The sequence below is a fragment of the Saccopteryx leptura genome, chromosome 7 (genome assembly GCF_036850995.1).
Source record: "Saccopteryx leptura isolate mSacLep1 chromosome 7, mSacLep1_pri_phased_curated, whole genome shotgun sequence".
NCBI lineage: Eukaryota > Metazoa > Chordata > Mammalia > Chiroptera > Emballonuridae > Saccopteryx > Saccopteryx leptura.
Genome location: NC_089509.1, coordinates 112,635,205 through 112,647,654, shown reverse-complemented (window position 1 = coordinate 112,647,654; position 12,450 = coordinate 112,635,205). Strand labels below are relative to the sequence as shown.

At 50.5% G+C, this 12,450-nt stretch overlaps 2 protein-coding genes across 4 annotated transcripts in view; one reads left to right on the top strand and one right to left on the bottom strand.

Moving 5' to 3' along the window:
• The window catches only part of SLC16A14 (solute carrier family 16 member 14), a 44,361-nt gene extending 43,667 nt beyond the window's left edge, over positions 1-694 (top strand). The window contains exon 6 of one of the 2 annotated variants that reach the window (XM_066345295.1): positions 387-694. In XM_066345295.1, the coding sequence (XP_066201392.1) occupies positions 387-559 (173 nt within the window). In that variant the 3' untranslated portion in view covers positions 560-694. The remainder of the gene's footprint in view (positions 1-386) is intronic. The other variant, XM_066345297.1, reaches the window with a different exon arrangement.
• FBXO36 (F-box protein 36) overlaps positions 1-12,450 on the bottom strand; it is an 83,082-nt gene that overhangs the window by 3,342 nt on the left and 67,290 nt on the right. The gene's annotated exons all lie outside the window — the stretch shown is intronic.

Sequence of the window (12,450 nt, the reverse complement as noted above, 5' to 3'; positions counted from 1 at the left end):
ATGACTTTTCAGGCGACACCAGGACTATGGCAACTCCTCTCATCAGTCCCTTGCTACTAAACGCTATTAACATGGAGGCTTCCTGACGCCTTACCTGCCATGCACCCAAACCCTCCTAGAGGTAGAGCTTCCATTACAATGAATCAGCAGTCCTGATCTTAGTGACAGGCACAGTTCTGTGGGGTTATGCAAGAACAGGAACATTGCAAGGCGCTCGGACAGCTGGTGCCGCAGAGCAGTAACCCCAGCAATACCAAATGTGCTTTAATGAAGGTCCACGTGGGCCTCAGAGACGCACTTCCTGGCCCCGCCCCCCCTCCGTGCCAAGCATGAGCTCCAGGCGCTTAATCACCGTCCTGATTCCTCCTCTCATTGGTTTTCTACAGTGGTTGACACGTGTGACACTGCAGACGCGGAAAGAGCGAGGCCTAGTGGAAAGTCAGCGAGGATCCACGGTCCCCATTGGCCAGGGGTCCCGAGCACGCCGACCGGGGCCCGCCTCTGTGCTCACAAACGTCTCGCCGCCAACCCGCAGGGCCTGCCAGGAAGACTTCTCTGACAAAGAGGCAACGGAAGGCAAGAATCTATGGGCCCCTCAGAGGTCAATGCTGGTGGGAAACAAGATTATCTATGGAAAATGACCGGTGCAGATCACGTGCCTATGAATAATAAAGAGAACGGAGCTGACTGATGTAATAAAAAATTAGAACGAACTCATTACTTTCACCATTTAACATTTCTGTTTTAGGGGGCAACCTTCCCACTTTCACAGGAGAGGCGGACGGGTGGTACAATCCCTCGGATCCCAGAATACCCGACCTGATTGTGCTCTGTTCGAAAGGTGTCGGGGTTTGCGGGCTCTGAACCGCCAGGAACACGGGCACATAAGGACAAGGAGGAAAAGGTACCTGAGTGGCCCTTCTGGCTGCCAGGAGCCGCTGTGCTGAAGCCCACACGCTTCTGTGCGAGAAAGGTCTCCACTTACAGCCCGGCCGTTGTCCTTTCTCAAAAATTCACTGTAGTTGGAGTGTACTGCTCCTAGCCCTCCCTGGTGTAGCCACCGCTAATCAGAAGGGCGGTTGACACCGAGGCAGAGTAGTGAACGCAGAGGAAAATGACAGGTGAGAAACTAACATTAAGAGAAAAAATGGGCCTGACCTGTGGTGGCACAGTGGATAAAGTGTTGACCTGGAAATGCTGAGGTCGCCGGTTCGAAACCCTGGGCTTGCCTGGTCAAGGCACATATAGGAGTTGATGCTTCCAGCTCCTCCTCACCTTCTCTTTCTCTCCCTCTCTGTCTCTCTCTCTCCCTTTCTCTCTCCTCTCTAAAATGAATAAAAAAATAAAATAAAATAAATAAATAAATGAAAAAGAGAAAAAATGGAAGAATGAAATACAAACTAAAATTATTCCAGTTGGGCCCTGGCGGGATAGCTCAGTTGGTTAGAGCAGTGGCTGGCAAACCAAGGCTCTCAAGCCACATGCGGCTCTTGGGCCCCTTGAGTGAGGCTCTTCCACAAACGACCATGTGGGGGCGCGCAGGTACTCCTGGGGGTGTGGGTTGGTCAGGCGAGGGAGAGGGATGCTGCAGGATACGCGGGGGGAGGCGCCCACGCGATTCATGTACCAATTGAGTGAGCATGTGCCCCCCCCTTTCCAAGGTAATCACAGCTTCAGCTTTCACATTGTTCATTTTTCAGGTGGAGAAAACAAGGCCCAGAGAGGTTGGGAACCAGCCAGTCTCAAGACTAGCGGGAACCACAGAATACTTCTGCTTGCAGTGGTCTGTGAGCCACACCCGGCTCTTTGGCCCCTTGAGTGTGGCTCTACCATAAAATACCACGTGTGGACGCACAGGTAGCGCGGGGTGGGGGTGGGGGTGGGGGTGGTGGTGTTGGTGGGTCAGGTGACACAAGGAAGACTCGTGGCAGGATACGCAGCACAAAAGAGGCGCGCGCAATGCATGCAGGAGTTGAGAGAGCGCATGGCTCGCCAGCCGCGGTTTGCCAACCACTGGGTTCGAGCATCATCCCAAAGCTCGGAGGTTGCTGGTTCAATCCCTGGTCAGGGCACATACAGGAGCAGCTCGGTTTCTGTCTCTATTTCTCTCTCTCCTCCCCTTCTTCTCTCACTGAAATCAGTCAACAAAATTTTTTAAAAAAATACAAATTAAAAAAATAAAATTACTCCAGTTGGGGCTAGGTAAGCTGCTTCACATTTTCAATAGCCTGCTCATCCATCCATCCATCCATCCATCCATCCATCCACCCATCTACATGAAAAACCTGTTGTACTGGACAAGCTCTTGGCTTCTGACCACGGAATATATTCTAGGTTGTTTCAGCAGGAGGGGAGTCAGCCAACAAGTAGCTCACAAAATATCTAGTAAAACCAGAGGGAAAGGTTCATGCTATGCAGCCAGGAACAGCAGCAGCCAGAATAAAAACGAAACAAAACACCCAGACCACCAGTAGAAATCTCACCGCTTCTGCTCCCGACAGTTGGCCCCTAAGATGCGATGGTGCCTCAGACCGGACACTGGAATCTCTCCCACGTGCCTCCAGGGCTGTGCTTTGCGGAAGGGGCCGGTCTCCAGGTGCATGGAAGCTGCCCCGCCTTGCTCATGTCCGTCCCGAGCAGGTGGGCCCACTTGCCCGACACTGAGCCATACCCCACACACCAGGTGCAAAGGCAGTGTTGGTCCTTCTAACCTCTGTAAACAGTACAGCGACAAGGCCACCCAGCACGAGGGAGTTAAGTGGGTGTGAGCAGAGCGGCCCACAGCATCCTCGTGGTCTGACCTGGCCTTATCATCCTGCAGACCCTCCCTCTGTCCTGTCTGCTCCCCGGGACCTGACTTCTTCGTGGGCAGGGGTAACGTGTAAGTGTTCTATTTCATGACTCCATTCCACTCGTTTTTGAAGAGAAGGCAGCCGGCACTCTTTACTTTCAGAATTCATGCTACTGTGAAAGGACGCTAATAAGGGAAAAGGAGGGTTTACAAGTGGAAATGAATAGTATAATAAAGCATAATCACTTGAGTCCCTCTGCAAGAAAACCAGAGTAAAAACTATTATTTCACATAATGGTTACTGTTAAACAGCAACACCAAATCTTAGGATAATGACAGCCCCCCAAACACTTTGCTGTTAGGCAGGTTTGCTCATTCTCTTATCCCATCTTCCACAGTCACCCAAGGTCTAGTTTCTCCACTCACATTACAACATAGTCTTAATATAAACAACAAAGGAAAAAGAAACTATCTTAATATTAAAAACAAAACAGAGGCCCTGGCCGGTTGGCTCAGTGGTAGAGCGTCGGCCTGGCGTGTGGAAGTCCTGGGTTCGATTCCCGGCCAGGGCACACAGGAGAAGCGCCCGTTTGCTTCTCCACCCCTCCCCCTCTCCTTCCTCTCTGTCTCTCTCTTCCCCTCCCGCAGCCAAGGCTCCATTGGAGCAAAGATGGCCCAGGCGCTGGGGATGGCTCCTAGGCTTCTGCCCCAGGCGCTAGAGTGGCTCTGGTCGCGGCAGAGCGACCCCCCGGAGGGGCAGAGCATCGCCCCCTGGTGGGCGTGCCGGGTGGATCCCGGTCGGGCACATGCGGGAGTCTGTCTGACTGTCTCTCCCGGTTTCTAGCTTCAGAAAAATACAAAAAAAAACCAAACCAGATTTGAACTTCCTTTAAACGATTTAAACTCTAACACTAGTGTAAATGACTATCCCAGTTCCAGTAAATACATTTCAGAATACCTGTGTGTGTGTCTTACACATGCGATTAATTATGGGAGAGAACTATGAGGCGTTAGGGGAAGGGCAAGAATTCTCAAGGGAGCTGAAATTTCCACCAGTGTAATTTCATTTATGACTCATTTACATTGAAAATAATTTTGTTTTGTATTATAAGTTATTCATAAAGCACCCCACTCCACACCCCCCACCCCCTCATCTAAGACTCCCAAACCCTGGAAGATGCCAGGTCCTGACTCTGGTTCCAGTTACTCTCCAAGCACAGCAAATTGTGGTGTTAGCGCCCCCTGGTGGTGGTGCATGAGCTTAACATACGGAAACTATCATAAAGGTTGAAAGGGGTCCATCTAGTTAAAACCTCTCCCTTTCCAAATGGGGAAATGAAGGCTCAGAGAGGGTAAGGCTGCAGCTGCCCAAGGCTCCTGGTGGGTGGGAAGTGGCTGAGCTGAGAACAGAAGCCAGCCCTCTGGCCTCTTGCTGATTTAAACTCCATACCCCTGGTACATAGCCGAGATGGGAAACCCTTCCTCCACCCCAAGCTTCCAGCCTTTCAGAATCTCCTGAGACACATTATCAGTACAACTTTAACAGCAACGGGTGAAGCTCTGGACTGGCCTCCCAGAATTGGGTTGCTGTAAACACAAGAAAACATGTGAAGAGCACAGATGCAGGCCCACTTCAGCCCCCTGGAATCAGGCAGGGCCACGGAATCAGGCAGGCAGGGCCACGGAATCAGGCAGGCAGGGCCACGGAATCAGGCAGGCAGGGCCACGGAATCAGGCAGGGCCACGGAATCAGGCAGGCAGGACACCTCCAGGCCCACCTGTCCCAGGCGCTTCAGCCACTTGGCCAGACTTGGGAACCATGGTCAAAGAGCACAAGGGGAGACCTGTTCTTCCTCAGTGTTCCTGAGTCACAATCAAGATGAGTATGGTTACAGACTAGCATGGCTGTCCCTACCCTGTCGGACTCCAGCCTTCTCATCTAGCCGCAGGGGGGTTTCCTCAGGTCTACTCTGCTGCAGCGTGCTGAGAAAGCCTAGTACCAATGCCCGATGCCACCTGCAGCAGCCAGCAGGCCCCAGCGGTTCCACAGGCAGCACTGGCCTGGTGAGTTCACCGCAATCCCCGAGCGCACCTTCCAGGGAGGTGCTGTCAGCCAAGCTCTCAGAGGATGTCTGGTCAGCGGCTTACCCTGGGAAACCCACACAGCCAGCCCACCAGACCTCCGAGTGCTCGTCCATGGAGGCGCTGAGGCTCGGTCAACACAGAATCGGAGCAAGGGCAGGCAGCCGGACAGTCCCCACCATTGGTGGCAGTAAGTTCGATAAGTGGAAACTTCCATCCTCAACCATGGGATGGTGCCATGGGCTGTCCCAGGCAGGGGCCCCTTCCACCCCCAAATCCACACACTGTGTCTCCATGTGGCTTCCAAGGCTTCCCATTACTGCCGAGTCAGATCTGGCCTTGGAAACATCTGTCTCATAAAGGTGACCTTGCAGCTCTTATTTTCAACAGGATCCATTAAAGCAGCACCCGCCTGTTCCTGTCGACCTGCCCCTGCCCCCTCCAGTCGCCCCCCAGCTCGGTGTCCAGCCAGGCTAGCTTCCACCCTGGGCTCCGGCAGCGCCGGCCAACTTCCCTCTGCTCTCACTCCCCAGGGTCTCCGGCCACACGGCCCCCTCTGCCTGGACCGGGCTGCTCCTCACCCGGCCTCGCTAACCCCTACCGGTCAGGTAATGTCCCTTCCTATGGAAGCCCCAAGTCCCAGCCCCCCACATGCATCTCCTGAGTGCTCAGCCCAGCTGTCACCCGGAACAACCGTGTGGACAGCTGATCGTGTACCACCTCTGTCCCTCCTTCGCGTGGAAGCTCCTTGAAGGGAGGGACCACATCACTCTCTCCACCTTCACGTCCCCAGCGCCCGGCACGCTGCCTGGCCCGTGGCAGGGCCCGGCCATTGCTTGCTGACTGCGCGTGGCCTGCAGTGGAAAGTTTATGACAGTTGCCCCCGACTGGCCCGCAGTCAGAGCGCCGGGGGTCTCAGTTCTCCTGCCCTCACTGGCCGTAGCACCCTGCGCAGTTCATCTGGCTGATTCTTAGCTCTCTTATCTCTAAAATAAGGATAAAAATAGGATCGACACAGTTTCGTTTTTTTGAGAACTAAACGAGATAAAGCGAGGAGAGTGCTCGGTTCACTGCCAGACAGACAGACAGACATAGACTCGGCACGTGAGTGTCGCCGGCCCCGAGCACGCACGCACTCCTTCCAGACTCACGGGCACCTGTTACTTCCTGCCCCGGGTGTGCCTGTGTCTTGCATAACTCGATGTGTTTATTTATTTTGAGTAGTTACAACTATTGTTAGTTTTTTCTACGGATAAGCATGCGCGTTATGGACAAAGGAGTACGGAGCATTATTTACAAATAGCAGAGGGGAAACAACCTAAGTGTCTACAAATAAGGATCTGGGGTTTTTTTTTTTGTATTTTTCTGAAGCTGGGGCGTTGCTCTGCCGTGACCAGAGCCGCTCTAGCGCCTGGGGCAGAGGCCAAGGAGCCATCCCCAGTGCCTGGGCCATCTTTGCTCCAATGGAGCCTTGGCTGCGGGAGGGGAAGAGAGAGACAGAGAGGAAGGAGGGGGGTGGAGAAGCAAATGGGCGCTTCTCCTATGTGCCCTGGCCGGAAATCGAACCCGGGTCCCCCACACGCCAGGCCGACGCTCTACCACTGAGCCAACCGGCCAGGGCCAAGGATCTGGGTTTTAAAAAGTATAATTTGTCCATACAATAATGACTTAAAATACTTTTCTAAATGAAAGAAGATTTATATGTACTGGCATGAAGATGTCTCTACTATGTTGTGAAGTAGGAAAAAAACCAGTGGAGAACAACATATAATCTGCTGCCATCTGCTTTTGAAAAGTGTGTGCACAGGTGCATATGCTCGCCGATCACATGCATACACTTGTGTGTCACAGACCACCTCTGGAAGGACACACGGAGCACTGGTCATATGATTGTCACAGGAGAGGAGAATTAGTGAGACTCAGGAATGGGAGGGAGAATTACTTTTTGCTATATGTACAAAGATACATAATTTTTTTATTTCCAACTTGGCTATTATGATGCAAATCAGCTTTATTTTTCAAACATATAAACAAAATGTATATAGTCCTCCTTCCTTAATGTAAGCATTCCGTCACTATTTTCCGGTGCCTAACTCTGGAGCTTGGTGGGAGAGAAGTCACCATATGTCACCATCAAGGGAGAACTCTGGAGCTTGGTGGGAGAGAAGTCACCATATGTCACCATCAAGGGAGAACTCTGGAGCTTGGTGGGAGAGAAGTCACCATATGTCACCATCAAGGGAGAACTCTGGAGCTTGGTGGGAGAGAAGTCACCATATGTCACCATCAAGGGAGAACTCTGGAGCTTGGTAGGAGAGAAGTCACCATATGTCACCATCAAGGGAGAACTCTGGAGCTTGGTGGGAGAGAAGTCACCATATGTCACCATCAAGGGAGGTGGGACACATTGGCACAACCCCCCCCCCCATGGGCCTTTCGGAATAAGAGAGGTGGCTCAGCAGGAGGGACGTTGCTAGAAAGGGAAGGAGGACAGGCAGAGGCCAAGGGACCCGCTGGGGCCAAGGGAGGGCAGGGGCGGGGCGGGGGCGGGGCGGGGGCGGGGCGGGGCTGGGCACAGTGGCCTCCTCTGCCAGCTAAGACTTCCCATCTCATTCTGAAAGTGATGGGCAGTCACTAAGGGTCACTGAGCAGAGCAGTGACAGGACGAGAGTGCATTTCAGAAGGGCCACCCGCAGGCCACAGAGAAGAGCAGCCGATGCAGCCACGAAGGGGCGGCCAGGAGAAAACCCAGCGAGAATCCTGGCAGCCCAGGTGGACCCGAAGGGAAGGCCTGACCCAGGACCTTCAGATGTGACAACCAAGAAGCCCCGTGAGGCAGGCCAGGGACACCCGGAGGCGAGGACAGAGGGGAAATGGGAGAGGAGGGGAACACCGAGAGCAGGCCAGTGGCTCCCTGTCAGGGTTGACCAGTGAAATGTTTAGAAATCAAACCAAACAAAAACTAAGAGCCAAATCAGGTGGCCAACTTTTCCTTTTGCAAAGTAAGGGTGATGTGCTTAAATTACATACCATGTTTGAACACCATCATTTCACAAAAGAAGGGGCGCTTTCCCTTAAAGGCTCCAACGCCCCAAAGGGGTCTCATAGGATGCCATCTGGGTCCTGCTTCAATAGTGGAAAGGAAGGTCATTGAGCTAAAGCCTGCCAGACTTACAAGCCTCTGCTGTGAGGAATCAGGGACACTGGAAGGTAGGCTTCCCCCTTGCTCCTCTAAGGGAGGGTTCAGTCTCTTCCAGCCCTGCTCCAGCCACCCATGACCTAACCTTGCCCAGAATGCTGGGGTTTGCCACTGAAGGCTGAAGGTGCCCAGGGCCGTCGGCCCCATCTACGACACTGTGGACGAGCCTAGGGTATTTCTTCCAAGAAGCAGGTAAACTGATCTCATTTGCACAAGGGCCACTTAACTATGTTTTGCCTGAATAGTCAGGTTTTTTATTCTTCCCTCGAAGATCTCTGTTGTGGGTGTTGACAGTCCTATTTTCTGCTGCTGCTTTAATATATAGTGTTTCCTTTATTCCTCCTACCTCAATGCCCAACTCATATTTCAGGCTGGGACCTACTCCTAATTTAGAGCTCTCTTTCCCCCTTTTGCCAACTTCTATTATGAATCTACCTTTGCCACCCAGCTTAGTATATCCCAAGGTTCTCTTTACCATGCCACAGTCACAGAGCTCCAGGGAAAAGCAACCTGGTCTCATCTCTCCAGGCAGAGGAGAACAGAAGCTCCATCTCCACACATGCTGCAGATGGCTTTTCCAGTCTACCTGAATCATTACCAGCTAGAAGCTGCGGTCATTGGGACTTGGACGTGAGCTGCAAAGTATAGGATTGTGACAACAATTCCAGTACCATGCGGACTTTTCCTGGATATGGACTTTTCCTGGACTCCTGCTCCCTGTGACAGTTCCTAACAGACGGAACAGGGGTTGGGTTGCATTTTTCAGGGATTTGGCATGGTGTTGGGGCCAACTTGGACTTGGTGAACATGTTAAGGACACTATTCTTTTATGGATTCTTGCTGTATTGGCTAAGAGTTTGCTTAAAGGCTTTAATCACTGTAAAAAAAATAGAAGACTGGATAAAGAAGATGTGGCACATATACACCATGGTATACTATTCAACCATAAGAAATGATGACATCGGATCACTTACAACAAAATGGTGGGATCTTGATAACATTATACGAAGTGAAATAGGTAAATCAGAAAAAAACAAGAACTGCAGGATTCTATACATTGATGGGACATAGAAACGAGACTAAGAGACATGGACAAGAGTGTGGTGGTTACGGGGGGCAGGGGGAGGGAAGGAGGGAGAGGTGGAGGGGGTGGGGGAGGGGCACAAAGAAAACTAGATAGAGGGTGACGGAGGACAATCTGACTTTGGGTGATGGGTTTGCAACAGAATTGAATGACAGGATAACCTGGACATGTTTTCTTTGAATATATGTACCCTGATTTGTGATGTCACCCTATTAAAATTAATAAAAATTGCCTGACCAGGCGGTGGCGCAGTGGATAGAGCGTCGGCCTGGGATGCAGAGGACCCAAGTTCGAGACCCCAAGGTCGCCAGCTTGAGTGCGGACTCATCTGGTTTGAGGAAAAGCCCACCAGCTTGATCCCAAGGTCGCTGGATCTAGCAAGGGGTTGCTCGGTCTGCTGAAGGCCCGCGGTCAAGGCACATATGAGAAAGCAATCAATGAACAACTGAGGTGTTGCAACGTGCAATGAAAAACTGATGATTGATGCTTCTCATCTCTCTCCGTTCCTGTTTGTCCCTGTCTGTCCCTCTCTCTGACTCACTCTCTGTCTCTGTAAAAAAATATAAATAAATAAATAAATAAATAAATAAATAAAATTTTAAAAATTTAATAAAAATTTATTTATAAAAAAAAAACAACAAAAAAAAGAAGGGGCGCTTTAACTCTCCCCACACGGGGAGGCCTGGCCTCCGGTGGAGGGCGGTCACCTGGGGGCGCAGAGCTCGGTGACAGCTCCTCAGGCGCCAGTCTGCTCTCACTGACCCGACCTGAAGTCTCCGTCGCGTGCAGGGTGCTCGCTTGCTGTGAACTGTACCTACATCAGTTTGCTGTTTGTTTGTTTTCCAAGAAGAGAAAGAAAGAGGCTGGATACAAACAGAGGGAGTAGTTTCTGGGGTTTGAAGGGTGAGTCTGATTCACGCAACAATATACTGAGAGGAAAAATCACTGAAGATTTAAAAATAAGAGCTAAAGGCAGTGTGATCTCCCAGGCTGGAGCAAAAGGATAGTGATTTTAAAAAAAACACTACAAAAATAAAGTCAGCCTGACCAGGCGGTGGCACAGTGGATAGAGCGTCAGACTGGGATGCGGAAGGACCCAGGTTCGAGACCCCGGGGTTGCCAGCTTGAGCGCGGGCTCATCTGGCTTAAGCAAAAAGCTCACTAGCTTAAACCCAAGGTCACTGGCTCGAGCAGGGAGTTACTCGGTCTGCTGTAGCCCGCAGTCAAGGCACATATGAGAAAGCAATCAATGAACAACTAAGGTGTCGCAACGAAAAACTGATGATTGATGCTTCTCATCTCTCTCCGTTCCTGTCTGTCTGTCCCTATCTATCCCTCTATCTGACTCTCTCTTTGTCCCTGTAAAAAAAAAAAAAGAAAAAGAAAATAAAGTTGGTGGCTTGGTGAATAGCACTGCACCGATACTAACTGCAGTTTTTATTTTTTATTTTTTATTCATTTTAGAAAGAAGAGAGAGAGAGAAGGGGGGAGGAGTAGGAAGCATCAACTCCCATATGTGCCTTGACCAGGCAAGCCCAGGGTTTCGAACCGGCAACCTCAGCATTTCCAGGTCGACGCTTTATCCACTGCGCCACCACAGGTCAGGCTAACTGCAGTTTTTATAAACGGCCCAGGCTATGTAGGAGGGTGGCCCTGGGGAAGCTGGTGGAAGGGCACATGCAAACCCTGTATTATTTCTGCAACATTTTTTTTTAAAAACTAACAATCATCTCAAAAGACCATTTTATTTATTTATTTATTTATTTATTTATTATTTATTCATTTTTAGAGGGGGGGGGAGGAGCAGGAAGCATCAACTCCCATATGTGCCTTGACCAGGCAAGCCCAGGGTTTTGAACCGGCGACCTCAGTGTTCCCAGGTCGATGCTTTATCCATTGTGCCACCAGAGGTCAGGCTCTGCAACATTTTGATAAAGTAAAAAATTATTTATAAAGAAAAAGTATAAAAAAACAACAACAACAAAACAGAAGAGGAAGAAGGCAAGTGAAAGAGTCATGTCCAAAGGCTAGACCTGGGAGCCAGGTGGTGGAGCGCCGGCCTCGAACAGGAGAACTCCTCCGTCCCCAAGACCAGAGGAGAGGGTTGCACAGGGACACACATAACCTGCTAATAAGTTTGTTCCCAGGAGTTTGAATTGGAAGTTTTTTTAGTAGTAGTAGTTGTGGTAAATTCTTTTTGTTTTTAATGTTTACTTTATTGATTTTAGAAGGATAGAAATGGAGAGAGACAGAGAGAGAGAGACAGAAACATCGATCCATTCCTGTCCGTGCCCTGCCTGAGGATCGAACTGACAACCTCTGTGTTTCGAGGCGATGTTCTAACTCACCGAGCTATCCGGCCAGGGCCAGTAGTAGTAAATTCAATGACAGGACAAAAGAGGTCAAAGAAACTAGTTTATACAGGGGGGAAAACAAGGTAATCAGAACACGGGTAAAATGTAGACTGAGAACAGAAGTGAATGGTTACTATTACCTGGAAAGAAAAAAGCAGTAGCTTTGGACCACATCCTGCCCCGGTTCTGTTCTGCACTGACCGTGAGGGCTCAAACCAGCTAAGTGATTTTGAGAACGTAAAAGGCCAGACAGCGAGAGGGAGAGTAAAGGCAGGTGTGAGCAAAGCCCGACAGAGGACAGGTGCTCAAGTAGGGAATCAATTCCCCATTTCTCTTCAGGGCGCTGCTTCTATCTTTTATTTACTTAAAATTCCCATTTAAGGTATGGATAATCGGCTTCTTATCAGCAATAAGGACAAAATCTTAACTTTAATACCTTTCTAGTGGCGAATACACATATAACATGATTGCTCATAATACTTGTTTCCAGGCCTCCTTTTTTGGTGTGGGGATGCAGAAGGGAAGTTGATTTAAATCGCGGAAGGGGCTGGAATGAGGCACCTTCCCGGATCAGGAGAGGCATCCAAGTCCTGACACTGGGTGGAGTCAGCACCGAATGTGCTTTCTGCTCTTGTGTCATTCTGCTGAGGAGTCAGAGTACGTCCACGTGGCCAGCTTGGGGCGTGGAAGAAGACAGGACACTATGAGGAAGTCCCCCAAACCCACCTGGGTTGGGAGAGAAGTATTCTGCACAGGGCTCTCACTTGAAGGAAAGAAAATGGATAAGGGACAGTCACTCCTTGTCTTCTTCTCTTGTGCTGCCAGGCTGCTGCCTGAGCTGGTGCCTTGACTTGCAATGCCCCTTGATCTGGAATGCCTCTAGTCTGCCAGACCACCTGGTGAACTCTTATGTTCTCCTCAAAACCCCAGATGCAGTAAC